The following is a 27,520-nucleotide window of genomic DNA, read 5'->3' on the forward strand; positions in this document are numbered from 1 at the left end:
AAACATTAGTTCTTGGGTTATAGGCAGGTAAATTTACAGTATCTCACAAAAGTGAGTACACCTCTCACATTTTTGTAAATATTTTATTATATCTTTTTATGTGACAACACTGACAAAAATCACACTTTTCTACAATGTAAAGTAGTGAGTGTACAGCTTGTATAACAGTGTAAATTTGCTGTCCCCTCAAAATAACTCAACACATGGCCAATAATGTCTAAACCCCTGGCAACAAGTTTGTGGCATTACAGTGACAGTGAACTCTTACATATACATTGCCTTGCAAATGTATTCACATATAAAAAGATATAATAAAATATTTATAAAAATGTGAGAGGTATACTCACTTGAGACAGTGACTTGATACAGTGAGATACTGTATATGAAGGCTTATAATTTTCTTGTGAAAGTTAAACTTGGCTTTGCCCCCTGCCTTTTCTATTGGACCTTTAATGAGTTGAATGTCTTCACTGACCAGTCGGGATGTTTATGAATCAGAATGGGACAGGGCAAGTTCTGATTTTTTTTACATAAAAAGGTAATATTTGCATATAACCTCACCTGCCTATGTCTCTGGATCAATTCATCAAGCACCTTTACTTATGATCTTTATAACATCTGCTCCTTCTGAAGTGCCTTTATTTGTGACAGGTCTACTTTAGGCCCCTTTCACACGGGCAGTGTGCCCAACGGACTCCGTTTTGCTCAGCGAGGATCGATCCGCCAATCCCCACTGAGCAGGCGGATGACAGCTCAGTCTCCACTTACTTTGCAGAGACGGAGCTGTCAGATCCCCGCTCTCCTCTATGGGAGATCGGATGAAAACGGACCGCATGTCCTTTTTCATCCGATCTGATCCTCCAGACGAATGGAAAATAGGGTTTCCATCTGTCTGGATTTCATGGACAGGATCAGATCAGATAGCAGTGGGTGTCAGCGGACATGTCTCCATTGACATCTGCTGATTCATAGGGCTGAATGGAGCATTCGATCAGGTCCGCCTGAAAAACTGACAGGCGGACCGGATCGGAAAGCCTGTGTGAAAGGGACCATAATCCTGCTATGCACAGCTGCCTTGATAAAGAGGTTTGTGGTGCCTGGCCAAGCTCCTGGTGAGTAATTGAATTTCCTGTTAATTAGTTTGGCTCCAGTTGCCAAGTAGTTCTAGTTTTCCTTCTGCTGTGGAACAATCGGTCGCTGGGTACCTGGCAACCACTAGTCACGCTCAGTTCTCTTTGATGAATTGCCTATTTTTGCAATAGTTATTTAGTGTTAAAAGTTAATTTGTCTGTTTTGCCATACATACCTACATATATGAAGAAAGCTTAACTGTTCATGGGTGCTGTCCTGGGCTTTAGGGCACAGAGGGTGTTTTTACTGCCACTTTTAGCAGCGTGAGGCGTTTTTTTTTTTGTTTTTTTTTTGTTTTTTTTTTTACAGCTTCAAAATGCCTCTCTATGTTATTCTATGTGTCCATGCACACATAGACCTTTAGGAGCTTTTAGTGGCATAGGCATTTAGAAGCTGTAAAAAAAACCAAGGGCAATAGTGTTCTGGAGCAGCAGCATTTTGGAAGGAAAAATGCTGTGTCCTTAACAACCAGTGACAAGCTGGTTGTTAGGGAGCAGGCTGGGAAGCCTGCCGCTGCATCCTTAATAACAGATGAGTCATCAGCTGTCAGAAGTGAATCTGAATGTAAAAAAAACATTGCCAGTAATACAAAAATGTGGAAAAAAATGGAGGCCCCCCCCCCCCCTAACGCCAACCCATACCAGGACCTTTGTGGCTGGTATAGATTTTAAGGGAAACCCCACACCAACATAAACAAAAAAAATGGTGTGGGGTCCCCACCAATATCCATACCAGACCCTGGTCCGAGCATGCAGACGAGAGAGCGCCCCCCCAAACCATACCATACCACATGCCCTTAACCCAGCTGACAGCTGTTGACTCAGCCGTTGTTAGGGACGCGACGGCCGGCTTCTCGTCCCACTCCTTAACCACTTGCCGACCGCCGCACGACTATCTACGTGGGCGGTCAGCCCCTCACAGGCAAAGTGACGTAGGGCTACGTCACTAGCTTGTGAGGGTCTAGGGAGCGAGCGCGCGCCGCCGGAGGCGCGCTCCCGCTCCCGCGTGGTCACGGACCCCCCCGCGCGTGTGACCGGCGGACCCGATCGCCGCCGGCCACTCTGCGATCGGCGGGGGAGAGGGAGAAAGTCAGGCAGCTTGTGATTCTCCTCTCTGTATGAGAGATGATCACATGGATCTACTATGTAGATCCGTTGATCACTCTGCATACAGTTGAAGCCACAGCCAATCACAGTTAGAATCACGCCCCTAGGGACACACACAGCCCCTCCCTCTCAAATAAAGTTAACCCCTTCACTACCAGTGTATTTTTACAGTAACAGTGCATATATATAGCACTGATTACTGTAGAAATGTCACTGGTAACCCCAAAAGTGTCAAAAATGTCAGTCAAGGGTCCGATCTGTCCGCCGCAATGTCGCAGTACCGCAAAAAAAATCGCAGATCGCCGCCATTACGCGTTAAAAAAAAAAACAACAAAAATGACAAAAATCTTTCCCTTTGTTAGTAAACGCAATAACTTTTGCGCAAACCAATCAAAATACGCTTTTTGCGATTTTTTTTACCAAACATAGGTAGCATAAAACAAATTGGCCGAAAATATTAAAAAATTTTGATTTTTACATTTTTTTGGGGGGAATTTTATATATAAAAAAAGGGAAAAATATTGCTATTTTTGCAAAATTTACGCTCTTTTTTTGTTTATAGCGCATGATCAAAAAATCGCACAGGTAATCAAATACCGCCAAAAGAAAGCTCTGTTTGTGGGAAAAAAAAGGACGCCAAATTCGTTTCGGTACAGCGTCGCACGACCGCGCAATTGTCCGTTAAAGTCACGCAGTGCCGAATCGCAAAATACCCTCTGGTCGTTTAGCAGCCAAATCCTCCGGGGCTTAAGTGGTTAACCAATTCTTTTCTAGTTGGTAAGGACGTCAGTGGCTTTACTGGTGCAGCTACTAAACGTAGCCTAAATACTAGGCTAACACTGCTAAACACCATCAAAAAAACGCTAAAACATTAGACAGCAGTTTTTAATTTTCTAGTGTGCATGAGGCCTAAATCTGTGTTTTTTTTCTTTAGATGATCCAGACTTTTGAACGAACAGAGGGAATTCTAAGCCATGGGCAAAGCCCTCATATGGAAATAGTGGAAGACATGGTGAGCAGTATGAATGAACTGAGGATTTGGCTGTTGTAGATTATGAACCCCTTCACGCCAACGTCACACAAATATGCGGCCCTACTGTACTGGGCTTTTTGCTGTGGGTCTGCATATTTGCATTTCTCCCTTTGTGCTGGGAGCGCAGAGCACGGGCCCTGTACTAACGATCGGGACCCCAAAGTCCCAAATCTGGGTCACCTGATCGTTGCGATAGACTCTGATTGGCTATCACAGTGATCAGTCCATCCCTGTGTTTTGTTTCCCATTTCTGTGAATGGAGGGCAGAGATACATTGTGTCACTCTCTATCTTTGCACAGAAAAAAAAGTGTATGTAAAAAAAAATAAATTATAATAATAAAAATAAAATAACAAAGAAAAAATACCTAGATCAAGGTTTGATCTAGGACAGTGCCAGGGTTAGTGTTTGGGTCAAGATCAGGGTGAAGGGTCAGGGTCAGTGTTTTTTTTTGGGGGGGGGGGGGAACAACATTTTTTTTTTTTTTTAATTAGTATCAGTGTCAGTTGGTGTCAGTGTGTTTTAGGTAGGATAAAAAAAAAAAGCAAAATGTACACTATTATTTTGGACTGTACTACGGGCACATACAATGCCTAACACACACATATGTAGTATCGCTGCGATGCCCAGGAGCAGGAGAATTTATTTTGAGTTTGGTGGTAGGTTATGGTAGTACCAAGAAATATACATCTAAATTCATTTTTTTTTTTTTTTTTTTTTTACTATTTTGGGCAAGTTTTACTTTGATAATAAAAAAAAGCAGGGGATATCCATTACCATTTACCACCAAATGAAAGTCCAATTTGTCCTGAAAAAAAGGTATAATTCATCTGGATGCAGTAGTTGTGATGATATGTACAGTTATACTAACACATGTTAAAGTCACAAAATTGGGCTTAGGCATTTAGATTTTTTTACCCCCTAGACACGAAGGGGTTAAACTAACAATGCAGATTGCTAATTATTAGAGATGCCTGAACTTGCATATACAGAACATTCATTTTTGTTCCATATTATTTGGTATGTGCCTATTACTGAATGAATTAACCCATCTGGTCATTATTCATCTTCATACAGGAGGATCTGGAAAATGTCCTACATGACCTTGCTCAAAGGAAGAGATACCAGCAGAAGCTCACCGTCTTTATTGTGGGATATGAGGAGACCTGTGGACAGAGGAGACATCTCCTAACACAGTTACAAGAGGTCTGTCCTAAGGTGGCCACACAATCTGGTTCAACATTCTCCTTTCAATTTACCAAAAACTAGTGTGAGGACATACCTGCTTTATTGTTTAGGCAGGCCCTGCCACTTCATAGTAGCTGGTAAATTTAAAGAGAAAGTCTGATTGTAGTATCTGTGGCTAGTGTAGCCCTGTTATAGGGGGGGGGGTCATATGAAGTTGTCCTCTCCAGACAGGCTATTTTGCTAACCTGCAGGTAACCAAATGAGCCAAAGGAAGAGTGGACTATGAATATATAATTGGCAGTGCCTACAGCTAGAACAGGGTATGAAGTGATGCTTCCTTTCTAGGACAATAACTAGTAACTCACCCAATACACCCAGCATAATACCACCCTAATACACCCAGCATAGATTTCTAAGAGTAAAGATATGCAGACATACCGGCATGTGATTAGTGTAATTTTATATATGATAAAGTGATGGTATTACATACAACCAAAGCAATAACAGGAAGAATGTACATATGTCTGAGAAGAGCAGTGCAAATATATATATATATATATATATATATATACACACACACACACACACACACACACTCCTCGTTTAACGACCTACCTGTTTATCCACTTTAAGACCGGAAGATTTTGCTGCTTAATGACCAGGCCCTATTTTGCGATGTTACTTTAACGGACAATTGTGTGGACGTGTGACGCTGTACCCAAATAAAATTGGCGCCTTTTTTTTCCCCCACAAATAGAGCTTTCTTTTGGTGGTATTTGATCACCTGTGTGATTTTTATTTTTTGTGCTATAACCAAAAAAAAAGCTACAATTGTGGGAAAAAAACAATATTTTTCACATTCTTTTATATGACATTCTCAAAAAAAATTTAAAAATCAATTTTTTTTAACATTTTAGGCCAATTTGTTTTCTGCTACATATTTTTGGTAAAAAAAAATCGCAATAAGCGTGTTTTGATTGGTTTGCTCAAAAGTTATTGCGTTTACTAACTATAGGAAAGATTTATATCATTTTTATTGTTTTTGGTTTTTTTTACTAGTAATGGCGGCAATCTGTGATTTTTTTGCAGGACTGCGACAGTGCGGGGGACAGATCGGACCCCTAACTGACATTTTGTACACTTTTGTGGTTACCAGTGACATTACTACAGTAATCAGTGCTAAAAATGTGCACTGTTACTGTAATAATGCCATTGGCAGGGAAGGGGTTAATCCTATTGGTGATCAAGGGGTTAAATGTAAGCCTAGGGGAGTGATTCTAACTGTGGGGGGGTTGGGCTTGTGAGATGACCATAAAGACATGCGATCCTATATAGCAGGATTGCATGGTCTCTGTGATCATCCGAGGGAGAAGGACGGATGGCTGTGTTTACATCAGCCGTCTGTCCTTCTCTGTCAGCGGGGAGAGATCGCCGGTGTCAGGCGGCATATGGAGCCGCTTGACACCCACACTGGCTTTCCCGCTGACGAGTGGGGGTGGGAGCGCACCGCCGGCAACGCGCGCTTGCCCCCTAGCTCCACCCAGGCGAGCGCCGTACATGTACGGGGTTTTGCCTGGGAGAGCCAGCCTGCCTCAGTACATCTGCATTGGCTGGTCGTCAAGTGGTTAACGACCGCTCAGACTTACGACCAGCTTTTTGGGCACTGTACATCATTGTATTGTACAGTACAGGATTTTGTTGTTTATATTTTTGTTTTCAGTACTTATCCAAATTAAAACAATGTTATTGAGTTGGAGTTTTGTATTTAGACCTTTTTTTTTTTTTTTCAGAATACAGTATAGTACAGTAGTTAGGAATGCTTAAAATATTGATTACTTGTGGCTCCTCATTTAACAACCAATTTGTTTAACAACCTGGTTGCTGGAACGGAACCTGGTCGTTAAGTGAGGAGAGCCTGTATACAGTTTCTCACGAACCTGAGTACAACCCTCACATTTTTGTAAATATTTTATTATATCTTTTCATGTGACAACACTGAAGAAATGACACTTTGCTACAATGTAAAGTAGTGAGTGTACAGCTTGTATAACAGTGTCAATTTGCTGTCCCCGCAAAATAACTCAACACACAGCCATTAATGTCTAAACCGCTGACAACAAAAGTCAGTACACCCCTAAGTGCAAATGTCCAAATTGGTCCTAAAGAATGAAAATGTTTTGTGGCCACCATTATTTTCCAGCACTGCCTTAACCCTCTTGGGCATGGCGTTCACCAGAGATTCACAGGTTGCCACTGGAGTCCTCTTCCACTCCTCCATGACGACATTCACGGAGCTGGTGGATGTTAGAAACCTTGTGCTCCTCCACCTTCCATTTGAGGATGACCCACAGAGGCTCAATAGGGTTTAGGTATGGAGACATGCTTGGCCAGTCCATCACCTTTACCCTCAGCTTCTTTAGCAAGCCAGTGGTCATCTTGGAGGTGTGTTTGGGGTCGTTATTTTGGAATACTGCCCTGCGGCCCAGTCTCCGAAGGGAGGGGATTGTACTCTGCTTCAGTATGTCACAGTACATGTTGGCATTCATGGTTCCCTCAATAAACTATAGCTCCCCAGCACTCATGCAGCCCCAGACCATGACACTCCCACCACCATGCTTGACTGTAGGCAAGACACACTTGTCTTTGTACTCTTCACCTGGTTGGCGCCACACACGCTTGACACCATCTGAACCAAATACATTTATCTGGGTCTCATCAGACCACAGGACATGGTTCCAGTAATCTATGTCCTTAAGCCCCGTACACACGTACCGATCGTCGGCCGAACGATCGGCCGTCTTTTGTCCAGGGCTGTCCTGTCCGCTGAAAAGTGCAAAAGACTGCACATGAATTTTGTCGGCCAACAACAGCCGACTGCAGAAGTGATGTCATGTGATGGTTAACTTTCCTTGTCTTTTTTCTTTTCTGAGCATGCCTAGTCTTACTAATCTGCTGTCTGTCGGCCGAAATCTGTACTGACTGGCGAACAATTGGCCGTTCTGGTGTTGGCCAACAAAAATTTTAATGCCTGCATGACAGATTCTGTTCGGCCGAAAATGCGCTGTCGGTTGTCATAAGCATCATACTAACAAGCCGACAATCGGCCGATCGTTCGGCGGCCGAATATTTACGGCCGACAATCGCTACGTGTGTACGGGGCTTTAGCCTGCTTGTCTTCAGCAAACTGTTTGAGGGGTTTCTTGTGCATCATCTTTAGAAGAGGCTTCCTTCTGGGGCGATAGCCATGGAGACCAATTTGATGTAGTGTTCGGCGTATGGTCTGAGCACTGACAGGCTGACCCCCCACCCCTTCAACCTCTGCAGCAATGCTGGCAGCACTCATACATCTATTTCCCAAAGACAACCTCTGAAAATGACACTGACTATGTGCACTCAACTTCTTTGGTCAACCATGGCAAGGCCTGTTCTGAGTGGAACCTGTCCTGTTAAACCTCTGTATGGTCTTGGCAACCGTGCCACAGCTCAGTTTCAGGATCTTGGCAATTTTCTTATAGCCTAGGTCATCTTTATGTAGCGCAACAATTCTTTTTCAGATCCTCAGAGAGTTCTTTGCCATGAGGTACCATGTTGAACTTCCAGTGACCAGTATGAGCAAGTGAGAGCGATAACACCAAACTTAACACACCTGCTCCCCAATTACACCTGAGACCTTGTAACACTAATAAGTCACATGACACCGGGCAGGGAAAATGGCTATTTGGGACCAATTTCGACATTTTCACTTAGGAGTGTACTCACGTTTGTTGCCAGTGATTTAGATATTAATGTCTGTGTGTTGAGGTATTTTGAGGGGACAGCAAATTTACACTGTTATTCAAGCTGTACACGCACTACTTTACATTGTAGCAAAGTGTAATTTCTTCAGTGTTGTCACATGAAAAGATATAATAAAATATTTACAAAAATGTGAGGGGCGTACTCACTTTTGTGAGATACTGTATATCCGGATATATAACTAAAGGCCTTTACCACCAATACCTCCAATCAGGCACTGTGGCACAGTTCAGTTGCAGGGGCCCCCGATGAGCTGACTTGTAAGGCGTAATACAATCCGGCTTGGGAGAACGAACGCCGACGCATCTGTGGAGTGGTGGCTTCCTGGGGACGCTTGTACAGATAAATACATCAAAGATGAAGAATTTTGGAATGCACCACCTGTAAGGCAAATCAGGCCTATCTAGCCTATCTCTTGGCCCCTTACCTGACTATAGACTAACAATGCTACAGGGCCTCTACCTATCTAAATGGCCATCGGAAGCCTATCCTGTCGCTACCCTGAGCTGTTTACTGTTCCCTAGGCTAATACTAGATAGGAAGCCCTCAGACCAAAAAGGGACACTGTTGCTTTAAATAATGAAGTGGTAGATACACACTTCACCACCAGTACTGTATATTGGCCTAGGCCAACAAGGCCCAGGCCTAGGGCGGCACTTTGCAGGGAGGCAGCAAAAAAGCTGCACCCTGCACAAAAGAAAAAACAGCTGGGTCCCGCACGAAAAGGGTCTCCGTCTACACTTTTAATATAGTGCCAGTCTTATGGGGTGAATTGGGCCAGAGGGCAGAGTCCAGGAGGCAAATCGGTCTGGCAACCCCATAAAGCGGTCAGTGATGAGGCTGCACTGATAAGGCTGCACAGATGGGCACTAATGAGGCTACGCTGATGGGCACTGATAGACTTGTGGTCTGTAGTTCACAGATGACAGGGCGGTTCATAAACAGTAAAGGGTGTGGCCTTTACAGGAAGGGGTGGGTCATATGTAAATTAGGGGGTGTATAAGTGTAGCCAGGCCTAGGGCAGCACAAAACCTAGATACACCACTGTTCAACACAAACCAGTGACTTGATAGGTTATAATCAAATGAGCTTTGGTCTCATACACTTGGGAATAGCCCAAGTCTATTGCAATATGAAAATAGAAAGTTTCAGTGAATCAGAAAAGCCTCTAACAGATATCTCTGATTCCCACACAGAAGTTCTCACTTGGGAGTGACAGTATATATATATAACAAACAGTGAGATACACAGTGCAGCAACACTTGTCCCTTTTCAATCTGGATGGATACAACACAAAATCAGCCTTCAGCACCTCTGGCATGCACAGCATGTGGCTGGCCAACCCTCTCCCTCCACTTCCTGTAAGACATCCAGATAAATATTCTTGACCCTTAAGCAGGAACAGGAAACAACCTCTTAACAGGGAGAATCTGTTTGTAACAAGAACTCTATGGTAGTTACCAGGCATGAATGTATACAACCTCGCAGACAGTGTACAAAAGAACACTTCCCTACACAAGTTTTAGCAGTTATTGCAAACAGATAGCATATAGGTAATTATTTTTTGTAGTTCTAGTAATCATAAAGCAATTGCATAGAAAGAGAGAAACCATGAATGTTGTCGGAATTCATCAAGTTCTGCTACTGGATATAATTTCATGTCTTGATACACAAGTACATCATTATACAGGCAGGTGGTGAGCGTACGAAATACAGAGGGCTTGGGCAGCCCAGGACCGTTGGTCCACCTAATTGGAATATATGCTTATATAGGTCCTCCTTTCCTGCCTGGAGCACTCTTTAGACTGAGGAGAGGTCAACTCTGTCGCCATCAAGGACCCTTAGGCTGGGGATATACTTCCGATAAACTGCACAGAGAAAGGTGCTTTGCGCCCAGCTCAAACTATTGCAATATATATACTAGTGAACAATATATGTACTCATATCCTTAGATTTATTATATCTGGGGGTGATTGCACATATAAGGACGAATAAACCAGGGAGAGGACATCCACCTTTTGAGGGGTAACCTACCCCAAGAGGCTACAGTGGAGCTATCCCCAGAAGCCCTGCCCTTGATGACACAGTTGGGACCCAATATACCGGATCCAGTGCAAGAAATATGTCTTTGATGTTTATATAGATTTTGTATGGTGAATACGGAAGCAATATCTTCCGGACAGCCTCTGTATCGCTACAGCCCTGTCACTTAACACAAGTCACTGCTAAGAAGGAAACATCGGTCTGTTATGGTCTCTCAGGCCCTGAGGAAGCCTTGAGCGAAACGCGTCGGCTTGCTGGGGACCTTCCGTGACCGAATCCAGCTTGAGACCCATCTTCCATCTTATACAGGCTTTGTTTTGGCTATAATCCCCTTATGGGATATGTTTCTATATTACCAGTGACGTTACATGTTTGATTTTATTATTGTATGTCAGTCTGTTACCAGTATATATGCATGGTAGCCCATGCTTGTTTTTTACTCTTTATATCAATAAAATGTATTTTTGGTTTTACAATTGGTTTTGTTTCTGATCCTTCTACTCCCACTGGCCCGTAAAGCCCCATCTTTTTTCTATCCCAATGTTTTTTACTAGTCTCCAACAGGGGTAAGGGCCTATACTGCACTGCATTTTTGTGTACAAATTACATCATTATACAATTCATAGAACTGTACTTTATAAAAATGTATTCCTTAAGTTTTTTAGTATTTACTCCAACCCGAATGAAGAAGGAGACCAGAAGCTAGTCCAGTCTACCATAGATTTGGATGGAATAGCTCAACAGGTACGAGTGTGATTTATGTGAGACTGCTTTTGTATTAGTAACAGTTATAGAGCTGATGCATAAAGCTTATACAGTAAATATGGAGAGTCAGTATTCTAACAACTCCTAAACCTTGGGAGTACCGCTTGAAAATATCAGCGTAATGCTGCATCCAGCTAAACTGTCTGTCCTCACCAAGATTTCTGTCCACTAAAAAACTCTTTACTCTATACTTTAAGGTAACACCATTTCCAACTAAAAAAGTCAAATTCAAAACTAGATTCATTTTGACACAGACATACTGAATACCGAGGACAAGTATACATTAGTAACAATGGGGATTAATTAGTGAAGATTCACTTTTCAATGAAGACTCTATCATGTGCAAGGAAAATTTAAAAAACAGCATTTTTGCTTACACGTGATTGGATGATGGTGGTTGGCAGATCTTCACTATGTTCTGGGGCAAATTCCCTTGCAAGATGAATTGCCTATTTGCCTTTAGTAAATCAACCTCTGTATATCAGTGTGAAAGCCCATGGACTGCTACCTTTTCTTCTGTCAGAGTCTCAGAGATTACTCCAAACTTTGCATTTGGTGATTTAAAGTTGGACTGGGACATCAGGACCTATGAATCATTTGGCTGCCAACTAGGCAGGGCTTTTAGCTAAAATTAAGCATAACATGTTGACAGAGGAGCAGGTTGAGCAAGAAGCAATAGTAAATAGAAAAACTAGTGGAATTTAACTGTATCACCACAAACTGAAAATGCTTTTTAATTAATTTTAATATTCAAAGCAAACTCATCTATTCATCCATTTCTCCAAGCTTTATTTAGTTTAGAAATCACTTTGAAAAACACCCCCTAGTACTTCTAGCCATGGCCATCTTGAGTAAGGTCAGATGATTAATGTAGTATTTATTTCTTTGAATTCGCCTGCTCTTAGCCCAAGCATGTAGGCAGAAGGGTGTGCTTAGCTGAAAAGGCCTCTCCTCCAGATGAAAGAAAACAAAATTTCCATAAAGAAGTCTGGGCGGTATGACATCCTTTTTCCTTGACCAATAACCAGGAAGCAAATAAAGAGCTGTCATTTTTTTTTTAAACAAGTGAATATAATATACCTTCCTGTATTTACAAAGGCTAGCAGCATAAGGATTAAAAATAGTTAATGTTGATTAGGACAGTTTAGTTCCACTTTAAAGCGGTTTTAAGCCCCGCTTTGTGATTTTTACCTACAGTTAAGCTTATAATAAAGCTTACCTGTAGGTAAAAAGAAAATCTCTTTAACATGCACCATTTAGGAGATATTCACCCTGCATGCAGCCACTGACGTCAGGGGCTCAAGCACTCTGAAAGTCCAGCATACCGCGCCGGACCTTCAGAGCTTTTTGCCGGAACCAAGGGCTCTGGCCACTCACAACACCGGAGCACGCGATACCGGAAGAAAGGATGGGGGAAGATGTCAGCCCTCTCAGCTGTGAATGGGTGCTGCTGGTAGCTTCGTTCTAAGGTTAGTATTTTATAATGTGCTAGTATGTAATGCATACGAGCACATTATATCGTTGTCTTGCAGGTTTTTTTTTTTTCAGAGGTTTACAACCACTTTACTTCACACACAATAGCAATATACAACCGCTGGAATGATTAGGACAAAACACCAAGTTGGAACAAAAGCCATAGTTGTTTTCCACGTGCTCTGTTGGCACTGCAGTACAGCACTGAGGTGTGGTGCAGTAAGCTGCAATAAAATGCAGACAAGCAGCATTTTATTGCAGTGCACAGGAACGCACTGCATGCCACCATACAGCAGCGTAACGCACTGTCCTACAGTGTCATTTTGTGCATTTCAAAAAAAGATGGCTTACTGCAGCTGGAACTAACAGCTGCCCACACACTAAACCAGTCTCGTCATTAAGTGTGCAGACAGTGTGAATGGGCCTTAAAAGATATTTCTTTGCAAAGTTGTATTCACTTCCCTGCTTCCTGTTGAACAGAAGTGTCAGTTTGCTGGAGCTCACATTCTTCATTGGACAGTGAATCAGTTTTTTTACTGCCGAATGTCCAGTGACTACAATGCATTCCACTTCTGTCTATTAAGATCAGTAAAGGGAGGTTACAGTGGGCATATGATCACCAAAACTAGACATCTGAGTGGTGATCATGACGGCGATGTAATGCTGTAGGGAAAGTATTCTTTCCACATCTCTTAGGCTGTGTTTACACTGGTGCGAACACAGACATCAAATGTGATTCGCACAGCATTGCTGTGCAGATCACATGTGATGTCTGTGCGATGCGAATTCAGCCATACAGTTTGTATGGCTGAATTTGCATTGCATTCGGACCAAAAGAGTACAGGACTCTTTTTTTGGTCTGTACTGGAATTGGATCGCATAGGTGTTCACACTAATGCGATCTGATTCCTGTACCATTTCACAGTTTGTACTGCAACCTGCAAACCGATCTGGGGGTGCCATTAACTTTCTACTGACACCCACAACAGTTCACAGATGTCAGTGTGAACCGTATGTGATTCAGGTGCAATGCGGGAATCTGCACGGGATTCGCAGAGTTTCACGGATCGCACCAGTGTGAACCCAGCCTCATTCCAAATGAGCATCATTATAATGCAACAGCATACCTGAGCATTGTTGATCACCTTTTTTCTGGATTGAAGGTAGATGTATCTAAAAAACTGATTTTTGAGTGTATATATAATTTGTTTTGAAAAAATCTGTGCTTGTTTTGTTTTTAAATAAGGCACATTTTTACAGGTGACACAAGCAGTGAGGTCATCAGAAGCTGCCATGTCTCGCCTGGCTGACATTCATGCAGAGATCATGAGCTGTGTGAACCAAACAATGTCTGCAAGGGCCCAGGATAAACGGTAAGATCGTGGGATACTTGGGTTTAGTGAACAATGCTTTGCTATTTATAGTAGTAAAAATTAAGGAAACACCAGTAAAAGAAATGGCACAAATAAAGAAGATAATGTTATACATAGTACAGAGGTACAAATCCAAATACCTAAATGCACTGTTGAAGTTTATACTTATATATATATACTGTATATGTATTTTCAAAGTATTGGTTATTGTATTTAAACACTCTTGTGATCTAGGCTGTCCTGCTAGACATGTGAGCTCAGTACTCAACGCAGGGCCAAGTGACAGGGGTTGATTTCTTATAAAAACTGGAGAGTGCAAAATTTGGTGCAGCTGTGCATGGTAGCCAATCAGCTTCTAACTTCAGCTTGTTCAATTAAGCTTTGACAATAAAATGGTCGGGACTATCCGGTAAAGTAATTTCCGGTCAGTGGAATGCACGCCGCAGCAGCGTTTTCTGGTCTCCTACCAATGTTAAAACTTTGGACAAGTGAGTGTAAACATGTCTTTGTAAAGAATCTCTTTTAATTAATTGGTATTATACTATGTGGGCTCCCCTTCTGTCCCCTTGTATGAGATCTGAGGAGTGAATACACAGTGGTGTAAGGAGAGAGCTGGAGGAGTGGAGGAGCTGCCTGATTCCTGCAAAGACCCAGGAGGGTAATATCCACAAGTCTATGGAGACTTTGTAGCTGAAAAGCACAAAGTCAAAAAGATCTGGTGAGTGTTATAACACACTGAGTTGTGGAGGAGGCAGTGGCACAGAAACGTATAAGCTGCACAGAGGCACTTTGTATATGCAGTATGAATTGCACTGAAGCACTTTGCATAAGGAGCACTAAAGAAATGTAAAAGAAGAATCTTTGAAGCACTTTAATTTTTTTTATTTTTATATATATACATTTTTTTCGATGTATGAAGACAATTTCACATATGGAGCAATATTGTATGATGGTACACCTATTTACTGCAACTTTTTATTTTATTTTTTTAATAAACGTATTGAATATTTCTTTGTTGAAATAGTAAAATGAATAGGACTCTAGGACAGCAGTTTGAATAGAGAAGAAAAATAAAACCTGGAAGCTGTTTGGTTTCTATGCAGAGCTGCACCAGATTTTGCACTCTCCAATTTTACCAAATCAACCTTGCAGTGTCTCTGGAAAGGGCATCCACTGCCCCCCATTTAGCCTATCTGGTCTCCATCGCAGCTTCTTGCTCCTTTGCAGCCTGTATAAAGGAAAATATGACCTTGCATCTTGTGATGATGCCTGGGCATAACAGACCATTGCTAGGCCCTGACACTGTCACATGACCAAGGAATTATGTTTTCACTCCCCCGTGTCACAGCCAATCTAAGTGTCAGCTGCACAGTAGCAAGCAGTTGTGAAGGATCGTAGGTAGGATTACTATATGGAGGTCAGGGATGCCCTTGCCAGAGACACTACAAAGGTAATGTGACAGTGTCGCTTTAAGCAACACCGCATGGTCACCAGACTGCAGCAGAAAATCAGTAAAGTTGGCCCTGTCCTCTTCCTTTCTGTTAAACATTTTCAGCAAGGGAGATTGACAGCACTGTGAAAAGTATAGATTGCCTCCTTGCCACCAGAGTGAGTGTTATTATGTAATAAATCACAGGTGGCCGATATCAATATTCAGGTACATAATGCTAGAATATGTAAAAATACATTTAGCCTGCGGTAACACAGGGTACGATTTAACATAGGACAATTTAAAATCTGATTTCAGCACTACTACTGTGAGATTTGTAATGAGTTGATATGACTTCAGTGCTACTTCAGTGAGAGGGGCTGTCCATGTCACATTGAGAAACAGTTATGTTATTAACAAAAGTTTAACTATCTTAAAGTTACTATTTAACTTCTGTCAGGGCTCAAGTAGTACTGATATAGACACAGGTTCGATTAGCAGCACAATTTAAATTATAGTCTATGGCAGTGAAATAATGCTGAAGTCCTGGAAAAGTAATACTTGAACTACTTCTCATATCATACTACTTGAAATCATATCTAATAAGTCACTGCTATAGAAACACATTAGATGCTACTTCAGGTACAATTTGTAAATTGTATGTCATGCCTGAAATCATACTGGTGTGATCGAGGACTTAACTGGGTTTTTAAGATTCACCTGAAATTCTCCTTTAGTGAATTAAGATGGACACGTTAAAATGTTTGCATATTATTTACAACTAAATTACAAGCAGCAAATAAGCTTTACAACATGATCTAACTTTTCCCTGCAGCCTCGGGCACTGTAAAGCAATTCATTCTCAAAGTTCAAAGCATAAACAATACAGTTATCCATTTAGCAATTAAGCTCACCCTAAACCCCCTTCAAGCCTTCTAAACTGGCACTGATACTAGGCTTTATTACTGCATAAACTGGCACCAATACTAGGGGCTATTACTGTATAAATTGGCACCAATTCTTGGGACTTTTACTGCATAAACTGCCACCATTACTAGGGGCTAATAGTGCATAAACTGGCACCAATACTAGGAGCTATTACTGCGTAAACTGGCACCAATACTAGGGGTTATTACTGTGTAAACGGGAACAGCTACTAGGGGTTATTACTGCATAAACTGGCACCAATACTAGGGTTTATTACTGCATAAACTGGCACCAATACTAGGGGATATTACTGCGTAAACTGCCACTATTACTAGGGGCTATTACTGCATGAATTGCCACCAATACTAGAGGCTATTACTGTGTAAACTGGCACCAATACTAGGGGCTATTACTGCATAAACTGCCACCATTACTAGGAGTTATTACTGTGTAAACTGGCACCAATACTAGGGGTTTTTTACGGCGTAAGCTGTTTGCTGAAATTGCTTTAAACTATAAAGAAAAGATTTTCAGAGTTTTCCTCTTTCTCAGGTCTGAAGCAATACCTGAGGAAGAAAGGAAAGCTCTTGAAAGCTTGTCTTTATATTGTTAGGTGTTAAGTGTTAAGTTAGTACAATAAAAAGGTATCATTGCATACTGCATTACTCTTGTATATTGTATTCCTTATTTATATATATATATATATATATATATATACTTATTTCATTTTTTCAGTGGTATGATATATTGGTGAAAATTAAGAGTAAACCCCCCCCCCCCCCCCCCCCAGTTTTGACTGTGGTATCTTATGTGCCCTCCCCCCATATATTGTTCCTAGAGTCACCACTGGTTTAAAATACATATTAAAAGGTAAATTAATGGTTGGTGTACATGTTATTATAGAAGTGAATATTATGTGAATTTTGTAGTATTAACTGTGTAGAGTTTACATTTCTGCTGTGGATCTAAAATATTTATATTTACACATCTTTTTCGTTCAACTACCATATAACTGTTTTGTCATAATCTTTCACAGGAAGCCTTCAGATGACAGGTATGTTAAATGCTTACAGGAGGGAGGTAGGATGCAGGTAAGAATGTAGGAAATCTATAAATATATTTTTAAACCAGGAAGATGTGCATATTGCATAAAAAATTTACGAAGCATATCCTTCTATAGAGCACACTCTATCCAAAGCACCTAGTATGTTATCTGTCTGCTCTCTCATTCCTCTGCTATTTGCATGAGTCACTTCTGACAGTCTGTGCTGACACCACACAATCCCAGGAGTTGCGCCCCCCCCCCCCATCCCCTTCAGCACATAGTAGGTGTTCGACAGCTTTAGCTGTGCATGTTTCCTTGAGTGACTGTGTGGGGCGTGTGTGCGTGTGTATCCATTCCCTCCACTCCAGGTCTCATATTACACTCGGCTCCCTGTTCTGTGATGTGTGTTAGATCGCATCCTTGTCCTTAGCCTTCTGAAGCTGATAAATGCTATCTAAATTCTGTACTTTGAATGACTGCAGATAAGAGAGCAGGTACAACTTATGTAGGTAGGAGAATTTGTTTTATCTCTATGTATCACCTGAGTGTAAGTTACTTTACTGAGTAAATGTAAGGGTTTACAATCATTTTATGAGATAAAAATAATAAAGGGTATGGACGCTACTTCTAATGTACGTTGATATATTTGACACTGGTATGTGGTAATGTATCTGTTGTGGTGTTATGGGTATGACATATGATACCATAAGCAACACACACATATATATATATATATATATATATACACGGCATTCAATATGTTAAATTAATAGTAAAGTGCTCTAGTGCTCAGTGCCACAAATATGTGAAAAATAAATACAAATCCTGTGAAATAGGTGAATATATTCTATGATATATAAAAATTAATAAATAGATTTATAAATTAAATATGTAAGATACAAATAGATAATTAAAGTGCTGTAGTGTCAAACTGGTGAACAAGTGAATACCTCCTGAGGGTACTCGATATGACAAATAAATATAGGTAAATAAATTTTATATAAATGAGTAAATAAATAAATAAATTCTCCAGATCAAATATTTTCCAAAGTCCCAATGTTAGGTGCTGTGATGGACTATCAGCCACATAACTCTATGGAGATACTATAGTGCTAAAAAAGTCCAAAGTAAAGTTTAAGTGGTGATCCTATTGAGGAGCTACTAGTATCCCAAATATATAAGAAGCCAAAGGATTAAGTGAGACGGTGGTTCTGTGCTTTAATTCTTACTTGGCTGTGCTCTCTGCGGTGATGCAGTGCCCCTATAAGAATTGCACTCACCACAATGATTCCCCCTGAAAGGGGTAGCAAGCTCTGCACAGCAATATGGGTGGTCCAGGAGATCCTGCGTTTATCCCTCTATGGGTTCCTGCTTGCCTATGGTTCTGGTACTGGTCCTGGTTGTATGGATACCTCCACGTTAACCCTCTGGCCCTTCCTGGTGTCTCCGGATTGTCTAATATGGTGCCCCACATGAAGGAGAATAGACCGACCATAGTGTAGTAATTTCCAATAATATTTATTAAATAAAATATACACTTACAGTTAGGGTTTGGTGCAGACCGCAATACCACTTGGATACCACCAAGGGTATGTCATGCATACCTGCTCTGTGTAATAGTTTGTTGATCAGAGGATAGTTGATCCTCTTCTTCTCAGTCCCCCTGTCAGCGCTCCTAGCTCCTCCAGCACCTCAACCCCCCCGCCAAGTGCCCCATAGCAAGCAGCTTACTATGGGGCAGTTGTGCATGCTCGCTTTCGAGCCCCGCTCTGTGTGTCCATTAACTCCTGTGTTTGACAGCAGTGGGAGCCAATGGCTCCCACTGTTGTCTATAAGCCAATGAGGAGGGAGAGAGACAAGAGAGCCTCTGCTCTCATGCACATCACTGAATTGAGATCACTCTCAGGTAAACATAAGAAGAGGTGGGGGTGAGGGTGAGGAGCTGCATGCAGAAGTTTTTTTTACCTTAATGAGAAAAGATTGCATTAAAGTAAAAAATGTTCTGTCTTTACAGTCACTTTATATTGGCTCCACTCCAAATTTCAATTACAGACAGGCAGGCAAATAGCTTCTGCTATGCTTCATTTTTGTAAAATCTCATAGTTCTCTAGAGAAAGGTGAAAGACAAATAAAAATCTAAAGTATAAAAAAAATAGAGCCAAAATCAATATAGTTTCCTGTTTATGTCTGCATTAACAGACTATCATGGTGTCAGTTGGAGATTCATAAGGTAATGTTTAGTGTCGTTCTAGTACATGGCAGATTTACTGTGTTTTTTATAAATTAGCATTTGTACTTAATTGTGTCCTAACTGTCTCTAAATGATCACACCTAAAGTATATCTATCAGCCAAGGTTTTGTATTCCAGATAATAGAAAAGAATCTTGGAAAAAACAATTTTGTAATGTAAATAAAAAAAATGATATTGTAGGGGAAGGAAAAGGCTAGAAAAGGTGCTGGACCAAGCAAGGCAAGACATTGGACAGCTAACTGATCAACTACTGCAAGCTGAAAAAGGTGAGGTGCTCCTCTATGGTTTTACCTATATTCTATTTACATAACAGACTATTGGCCCTATTCAATAAAGAATTCTTATTAACCCATATCAACTAATCAGAATTCTCTTTTTACTGGTCTGACATCAGCAAAGTGAATTCTAATTACTTCAGCACTTAAGAATAAAGACTCGTTTACTAAAAAAGGCTGTATGTATTAGCTCCCTTTCTATTAGCACATTTAGTGCCAAGTGAAATAATTGCCAAGTTGGATATTTGTAAAAGTGGACCTATGCGCTACCAAAGGAGAAAAAGGGAACGGATAAAGAGGAGGAAATGAAGATATATGAATGGAGCACTAGAAGTCTGCAGCTAATTCTGTAGTGTCACCACATACAATAAAATTTAAATAAAGAGAATAAATCAGCGCAAACACTCTAGAAGTGGGGAAACATACACTAGATAATAAATATCAATCTTCACAAATGTGCTGAAGGTACCAAAGTGAACGTGAATAAATGTATATAAATATAAAACACAAAAATTCGTAAACCTAAGAAAAGGCTTAAAAGATGATAAGCACTAATGAGAATAAATAGTAAAAATTGCTGGATAATAAATAATTATATATATATATCGGAAAAACGTGTCAAAGCGGATCACAGTGTATGGTCATAGTCCAGCATGCAACACATTCAGCAGCGCTTGAATCACTCTATTAAAAGAATGATGAAAAATTCATGATAAAAAAGTCCCTTTCACATGAATGTAAAATGATAATAGTAGTGTCCAGTCTTTCAGCAGGGAAAATAACACTTGAGGTTGAAACACTCTTTGGCTAACAAACACCCGTGTTCCTTAGCTCTGGATCAGCAGCCTTCACCACACCTTTCGTGCTCCCCTTAGTAATGGACACTCACCACATCTCGCATTGATCATAGCCTGTATGCATCAGCTGCATAAGCCCTTGCCCCCGGATATCGGTCGGCTCCAGTACTCCAAACACCCTTTCACCGCCTCCTCCAACTTAATGTGCTACTTGGTCCTGATACCTGCTTGTTCCAGGTCAGTGACTCACCAGGTAGTTGAACGAAACCAGACCAGCAGAGATTAGAAGCCTCTGTTATTGCCTTTTGAATATGTCCCCTTCTAGGGTAACAGCTGTGTTGTCTGATCAATCAACTTTTTTATAGAACAATATAACCTCAACAATGAAGAAACTTGCATTTTGTGCAACCTAAATGGGAGACTGAATGTATGGATAATTGAATACAATGGGAGAGAAAGGGAGGAAAAGAATAAGAGAGGTAGAAAGAGAAATGGGAAGAGATGAATAACACCCCTCCAGTCATCCAACGTGCCCTGCTATAGACGCCAGTTATTGTTCTCCTGCTATGTAGTGTACCCATGGTGCCATCATTTTTCAGATAAATGCACATTGTCAATCAAAATAGCTGATCCTTTTTAATTTACTATTATCCATGATAATTTTGTGTGGACCACAAAGACCTCCAAGATCTGCCAATTGCTGTTTTAGCTACCAGAAATACAAACTATATCAATTTTCTTGTATGTCTCGCTACCTCTTCCCATGGACCACCTAGTAGGGCTTGTCATAAAGATATTTTTAGGTGTGTCTGGTTTAAGGAATAAACAAAATTATATACGCAGATCCAAAACCTCTTAACTTTGAGCATGTCTAACAAATGTGATATTGTTTTCACTCATGTCCGCACCCTCTGAAACCTCTAGGGGAGGCACCTGGGACATAGGAAGCTATTAGTCAGCACCATGTACCATCTTAAGAGTATTTTATAGTTGACTTCAATAATGGAAGTATCAAATAGGAATTTTGAGGGCTCATTTGTGGCACTCTTTACAGCTTTAGTTACATTATTTACCTATAATGAAGTATGTTCCATGATGTGCAGGCTGCTGGATTCTGTAGAAATCTTCACTGCAGTCAGTGCTGTATCTTGGCCTAGGCCAACAAGGCCCAGGCCTAGGGCGGCACTTTGCAGGGGGGCAGCAAAAAAGCTGCACCCTGCACGAAAAAAAAACAGCCTCCTCCCGGGTCCTGCACGAAAAGGGTCTCCGCCAGCTTGCGCTACACTTTTAGTATAGTGCCAGTCTTATGGGGTAAATTGGGCCAGAGGGAAGAGTCCAGGAGGCAAATCAGTCTGGCACCCCCATAAAGTGTAAAGTGGTCAGTGATGAGGCTGCACTGATGAGCATTAATGAGGCAGCACTGATAAGGCTGCACAGATGGGCACTGATGAGGCTGAACGTATGGGAACTGATGAGGCTACGCTGATGGGCGTAGACTTTTGGTCTGTGGTTCACAGATGACAGGGGGGTCATAAAAAGTAAGGGGCATGGCCTTTACAGGAAGGAGTGGGTCATATGTAAATTAGAGGGTGCACAAGTTTAGTCAGGCCTAGGGCAGCACAAAACCTAAATACACCACTGACTGCAGTGATGGCCTGTCCTCTTCTTGCTGCTGAAACTCCAGGGCAGGGGGGGTTAGCAACGTAAATTCTCTGGATTTAGATGTATTAGTATTATGTAACAGGGACCCCCTCTGGTATCTCCTCCATTCAGAAAACGTATTTCTCTAATTACACTGCCTGTAACACAATCTGTAAATAGAGAAGAGAATCCTGTGATTGACCAGACTCTCCCCCATTTACAAATTGTGTTGAATGCAGCGTAATCAGTGAAAGAACTTTTCTCAATGGAGGAAGGGGCATGCCCCTATTTGATTATCTTTAGTACAACTAAGCCCGGAGACCCCCACAGCTCCAGAATTTCAACAGCAGGAAGAGGACAGGGCAGCCCTGCAGTGAAGATTTCTACAGAATCCAGCAGCCTGCACTTCATGGGACATCCTTCATTACAATGTAAGTGTAGCTAGAGCTGTGGAGCAAAAATAATTTTTAGCTACAGTTCAGATTTAAAACCAACCTATACTTTGGCACTGAATGTTACAAAATTGTTTGATGGACATGTGTTAGTATTTGTGTCCTACAGCACCTCCCCGTGAGAGAAACCTGCAGCAGCACACTTTTTATTTCTGATTTGCACTAGCATCACTCCCCTGCACATATGTCACTTCTCTAAACAGCACAGACAAGCAGTGACTCGGTCTCACCTGAGGATTACTTCTGTAACCCTACTCTTATGGACTTTACTATATTATGTCTTTATCCTAGCCATGCATTTTATAATTGTAATGAATGGTCTCAGGGCCAGGACAAGAGGTGGGCGGGAAGGCCGGCTGCCCTGGGCACTGTAGTATTATGTGAGGTTGGGGGCACCACACGTTGATTTGGGGGAGGGGATTTGTGTTGAGAAGGGAGATTTGGGGGGGGGGGGTCGACAGGGGGTAAGAATTGTTCTAGGATGTCAAATATAGGGAGGTGTGCTAGGAGTGGTGATTTGGGGGAATTTGTGTTGGGAAGAGGGATGGAGGAAAGAATATTTGTGCGGGGGGGGGATTAGGGGGGTTTGTGCTATAAAAGTAATATGGTACAGGGGAAATATGTTTGGGGGGTTGGGGGGTTGGGGGGTATTTGTGCTAGTAGACCTGATTGTAGGGATGTTTGTGCCAAAAGGGGAAATTTGGTGGGAATTTGTTCTAGGATGGGGGATTAGGGAAGGGGAATTTGTGCTGAAAAGGGGGTATTTGGAGTGTGGGGGGGAGGGGGGGATTTGTGCTTGAAGGAGAAAACTGAGGGGTAGAGGGTTTGTGTAAGAAGGTGGAAATTTCTTGTGTTCCGTTGGGATTTGTGTTGGAGTTATATGGGGAGAGAGAGGATTTGAGCTGGCTGCTTAGGGGGTGAGCATGCAGATGAATGCCAAATTTTTTTTTGGGGGGGTGGGAATTTTGCTGACACATAATGCTTATACATTTAGGGTGGGGGGCAATTTGGTATGTTCGACCTGGGCTCTAGATGACCTTGTCCCAGCACTGAATGGTCTGCTTTCCTGGCAGAAAAGGTGGAGAGATCTACATGGCTTAAGACTTATTTTAAAATTTTCCCTAATCACAGATCTAACCTTAAAAGATCAACAGTTAAAAGAAGTGGTGACACAGAATGAAAGACGATTTCTCGAGATCCAACATGTTAAAAGTCAGTTGGAAGTCACAAAGGTCGGTAACTAAGAACACAATAAGGTTATTCATTGGTTTTCTGAAAACCCTTGTCTCGGAAAGGGCATAGAACTGAATAGCAAAATATAACATAAATCATTTTATACAGATGTAAGTACTTTTTTTTTTAGAAAAAGCAAAAGTTTATTTTTATTATTATTATTATACAGGATTTATATAGCGCCAACAGTTTGCGCAGCGCTTTACAACATGAGGGCAGACAGTATAGTTACAATACAATTTAATCAGGAATCAGAGGGTCCTGCTCATTAGATCTTACAATCTAGGAGACAGAAAAATAAATACTGTGGTGGAATTGTGCAACACATGGGATAATAAAATAAAGGCCGTAGGTTTAAGAGTCGGTTGACTGTAATCCGACTCAAAGTTGCCCCGACTTCGGGCGACTAATGAAGTCGCCCGTGCAGCGCGACTTCAGCGCGGCTTGCAACGACTTCTCATAATAGAAGTCAATGCAGGTCGCTCCGACTTTGCCAAAAAATAGTGCAGGAACCTTTTTCTAAGTCGGAGCGACTTGAGTCGCTCTGATTAGAACGGTTCCATTGCACAGCATTGGAAGCTACTTGTCAGACGACCAAGTCGCCTGACAAGTCGGATTAGTGTGAACCGGCTCTAACTGTCTGTCTTAACGTGCCTAATTCAACAACAACAAAAAAATATGTCAACCAAATAGAGTCAGAGAATAACAAAAAATAATTATTTTTTTGGTTGGTTCTTAAAACAGAACTATACTCATCTTGGCTCCAGCGATGCAGAGCCCCAGAGCACCCCACAGGCCTCTGACATCTTTGGGCAGCTGGCTTCTGGGTATCGATCACCAGCTGCTATCATTGGCCTGGCTGAGATGATGTAATTCCCATGCATTTGCGGGAGTTCAGTCAACTTGGCATTGCTGAACTTGTATGCAGAAGAGACGAAGGATGTGTCTTCTGCATCAAAAATCCTGCCTGTTCACCCATGTTTTTTTTTTTCTTAAAGTTCCACTTTAAGTAAAACTGAAATGTACATCTGTATTTCTGGTTTATAAAAGCTGTTAGATTATACTCATGCATATACTGTTAATCTTAGGTTTTGATTTATTTTTACTAGAAAAGCCTGCAAACCCTGCAGGATGAGACAGCAGTGCAGCGAAGCCTTCTTGAGGCTGAGCTGAGGAGACGAGAAGGACAATTAAAGGATCTTGAAGATCAAGAATTTGCAAAACAGGAACAGCTGACAGATGCCAGTACTCAGGTATCTAATGCTAACGATAAAAAATGTAAAAAACTCATATAACTCCATACAGTTTTGTTTGGCCTCTCTTTACTCATTTGGAGTAACAAGATTCAAGATGAGGGTTTCCACAGCTACAAGAGAAGACAGTGCTCAGAGGGCTTAAGGTCTGTTGTTCAGTTGACCTATCAACATTATCATCACGGTCACCATCCTAGGAATTGTGGGAAATCCTCCTGAATGGAGCCAAAGTCAGCAAAATACATGACAGGGATTCTAACATTATTACTTTCCCTTCTCTATCTAATCTACTAGTCATAGCCGTTATTGTTTTTTATATCACTTCTCCATTAAATGTTTCAGTTATTCCCGAGATAAAACATGTATTTCTTACACTTACCGTATATGTTAACCATTTTTATTAAGTGGGAAATCTTAAATTCCCTGAGTGAAGAGGAAATTGTCCAAACCATCACGGAAGTGGAGGAGAATGTGAAGGACTTTATGGAGAGAGCTACGCAAACTGTCCTTACAGTAAGTAAAACAAGTCGCTCAGGGATTCAAACAAATCATAACCATTGGGGTTGATTTACTAAAGGTAAATAGTCTGTGCACTGCAATTGCAGTTGCTCTGGTTCTAAGGGGAACATGCAAGGAAAATGAAAAACTGTGTTTTTGCTTGTACATGATTGGATAGAAATCAGCAGAACTTCCCCTCAGATCTAGAGCAAGTGCACTTGTGGGTGCACTTGCAGTGTACAGACTATTTGCCTTTTATTAAATCAACCCCACAGTGTTGGGGAAAGGCAAGAAACAAGGCTTGATGTTAGCTAATTACCCACTAAAGACATGATGGTAGGCTATTTGGCTCCTGTCTAAATTGTCCATAGTATGTGTATGTATGAATGTGAGTTAGGCACCTTAGATTCTAAGCTTGAGGGCAGGGACTAACGTGAATGTACAATATATATATATATATATATATATATATATATATATATATAATCTATGAAGCACTGTGCGAATTGTTAGCACTATATAAATGCCTGTAATAAATAAATACAAAATAAAGGTCTGATATATCAGGAACTTGACCTGTTTCCCCTTAGCTACCAATCAGTTTAAATCTTGTCCTGAAAGTTTCCATCTGACTGGTGGCTGTGAGGAATTAACTCCAGTTCTAAGTAAGAGCACATTGATACATATCATTTTGTCATTTCCTTGGGAATGGGGTTGATTTGCGAAAAGTGAAAAATCTGGTGTAGCTCTGCATAGGAGCCAATCAGCTTCCAGTTTTTTTGTCGAAGTGTAACTGAAAAAGCTGAAATTAGAAGCTAACTGGCTTTTATGCAGAGCTGCACCAGATTTCGCACTCTCCAGTTTTAGTAAATCAACCCCAATGTATGGAGAACTTTATGGTGTTAGAATTTTAAATTTTGGTTGTAATATATACTGCGCCAACCTTAAATATACAGCAGCCAGCAACAACAAATGACAATTTGTGAAAACAATAAGAAAGCAAAAATTTGCAGCGCTATTGGATTGTGTTATAAAGTGCAATAGTGCTTATGCATAGAAATATATGTTAACCAAAAATAAAGTGCATAAACCATGTGCAAAATCGCATAATAACAGTGCTAAAATGAAGTAACTTAGTACTTCAATACATAAAGTGCAAAATTATATATGGACAACAAAATCATAAAAAAAAAAAATATATATATATATATATATATATATATATATATTTATATAATGTAAGTAAATGGGTGATAAAGTGACTGATTATGTTAATACTAAATTCCTCATCATAGCAAAAAGTCCACAGATTCCACCATAGACGTGCAAAGGTGCTGATAAGTCTTCTATTATGAATTCAGGTGCATGACCATCACCAACAGGGCAACTGTAATGAAGGCTTACCAGATGTAGTGGACCCAATAAAGTATACACCTTTTGGGTCATTCAGGCTTCTAAGAAATAGATGGACTTGATACCAATATAATATCCAAAGATCAATGGCTCAATCCTCCAATGTCATCCACTCATAAGGAATGCTATAGCCACTAGCAGTAAGAGCAGCAAGAAATCCTCTTGCGGACACTCAAAAAATAAAAAGCTCACATAGTGTGTATCTTTTAAGACGTTTAATGGTAAAAAGGAGAAATACACTTACACAGACTTGATGGTATAACGATTGTACAAGTAGATAAAAAAGGGCATTTGCAGTAGAGCTGCCACGTTTCGTCTAAGTAGACATCCTAAGTAGCCAACTCTCCCAAGAAAAAAAAAAACTCTCTAGCAATACACATCAAACTGAGCATGTGCAGCT

At 41.0% G+C, this 27,520-nt stretch overlaps 1 protein-coding gene across 1 annotated transcript in view; it reads left to right on the forward strand.

Moving 5' to 3' along the window:
- The window catches only part of LOC309552548 (uncharacterized protein), a gene marked incomplete at its 3' end in the record, with an annotated part of 65,997 nt that overhangs the window by 15,255 nt on the left and 23,222 nt on the right, over window positions 1-27,520 (forward strand). The window contains exons 3-11 of the mRNA XM_082253503.1: window positions 3,172-3,249; window positions 4,347-4,475; window positions 10,953-11,039; window positions 13,794-13,906; window positions 17,299-17,316; window positions 19,739-19,824; window positions 23,855-23,955; window positions 25,066-25,209; window positions 25,615-25,722. Coding sequence (XP_082109629.1) covers window positions 3,172-3,249; window positions 4,347-4,475; window positions 10,953-11,039; window positions 13,794-13,906; window positions 17,299-17,316; window positions 19,739-19,824; window positions 23,855-23,955; window positions 25,066-25,209; window positions 25,615-25,722 — 864 coding nt within the window. The remainder of the gene's footprint in view (window positions 1-3,171; window positions 3,250-4,346; window positions 4,476-10,952; window positions 11,040-13,793; window positions 13,907-17,298; window positions 17,317-19,738; window positions 19,825-23,854; window positions 23,956-25,065; window positions 25,210-25,614; window positions 25,723-27,520) is intronic.

The sequence above is a fragment of the Pelophylax lessonae genome, assembly GCF_965119305.1.
Source record: "Pelophylax lessonae genome assembly, chromosome: 4".
NCBI lineage: Eukaryota > Metazoa > Chordata > Amphibia > Anura > Ranidae > Pelophylax > Pelophylax lessonae.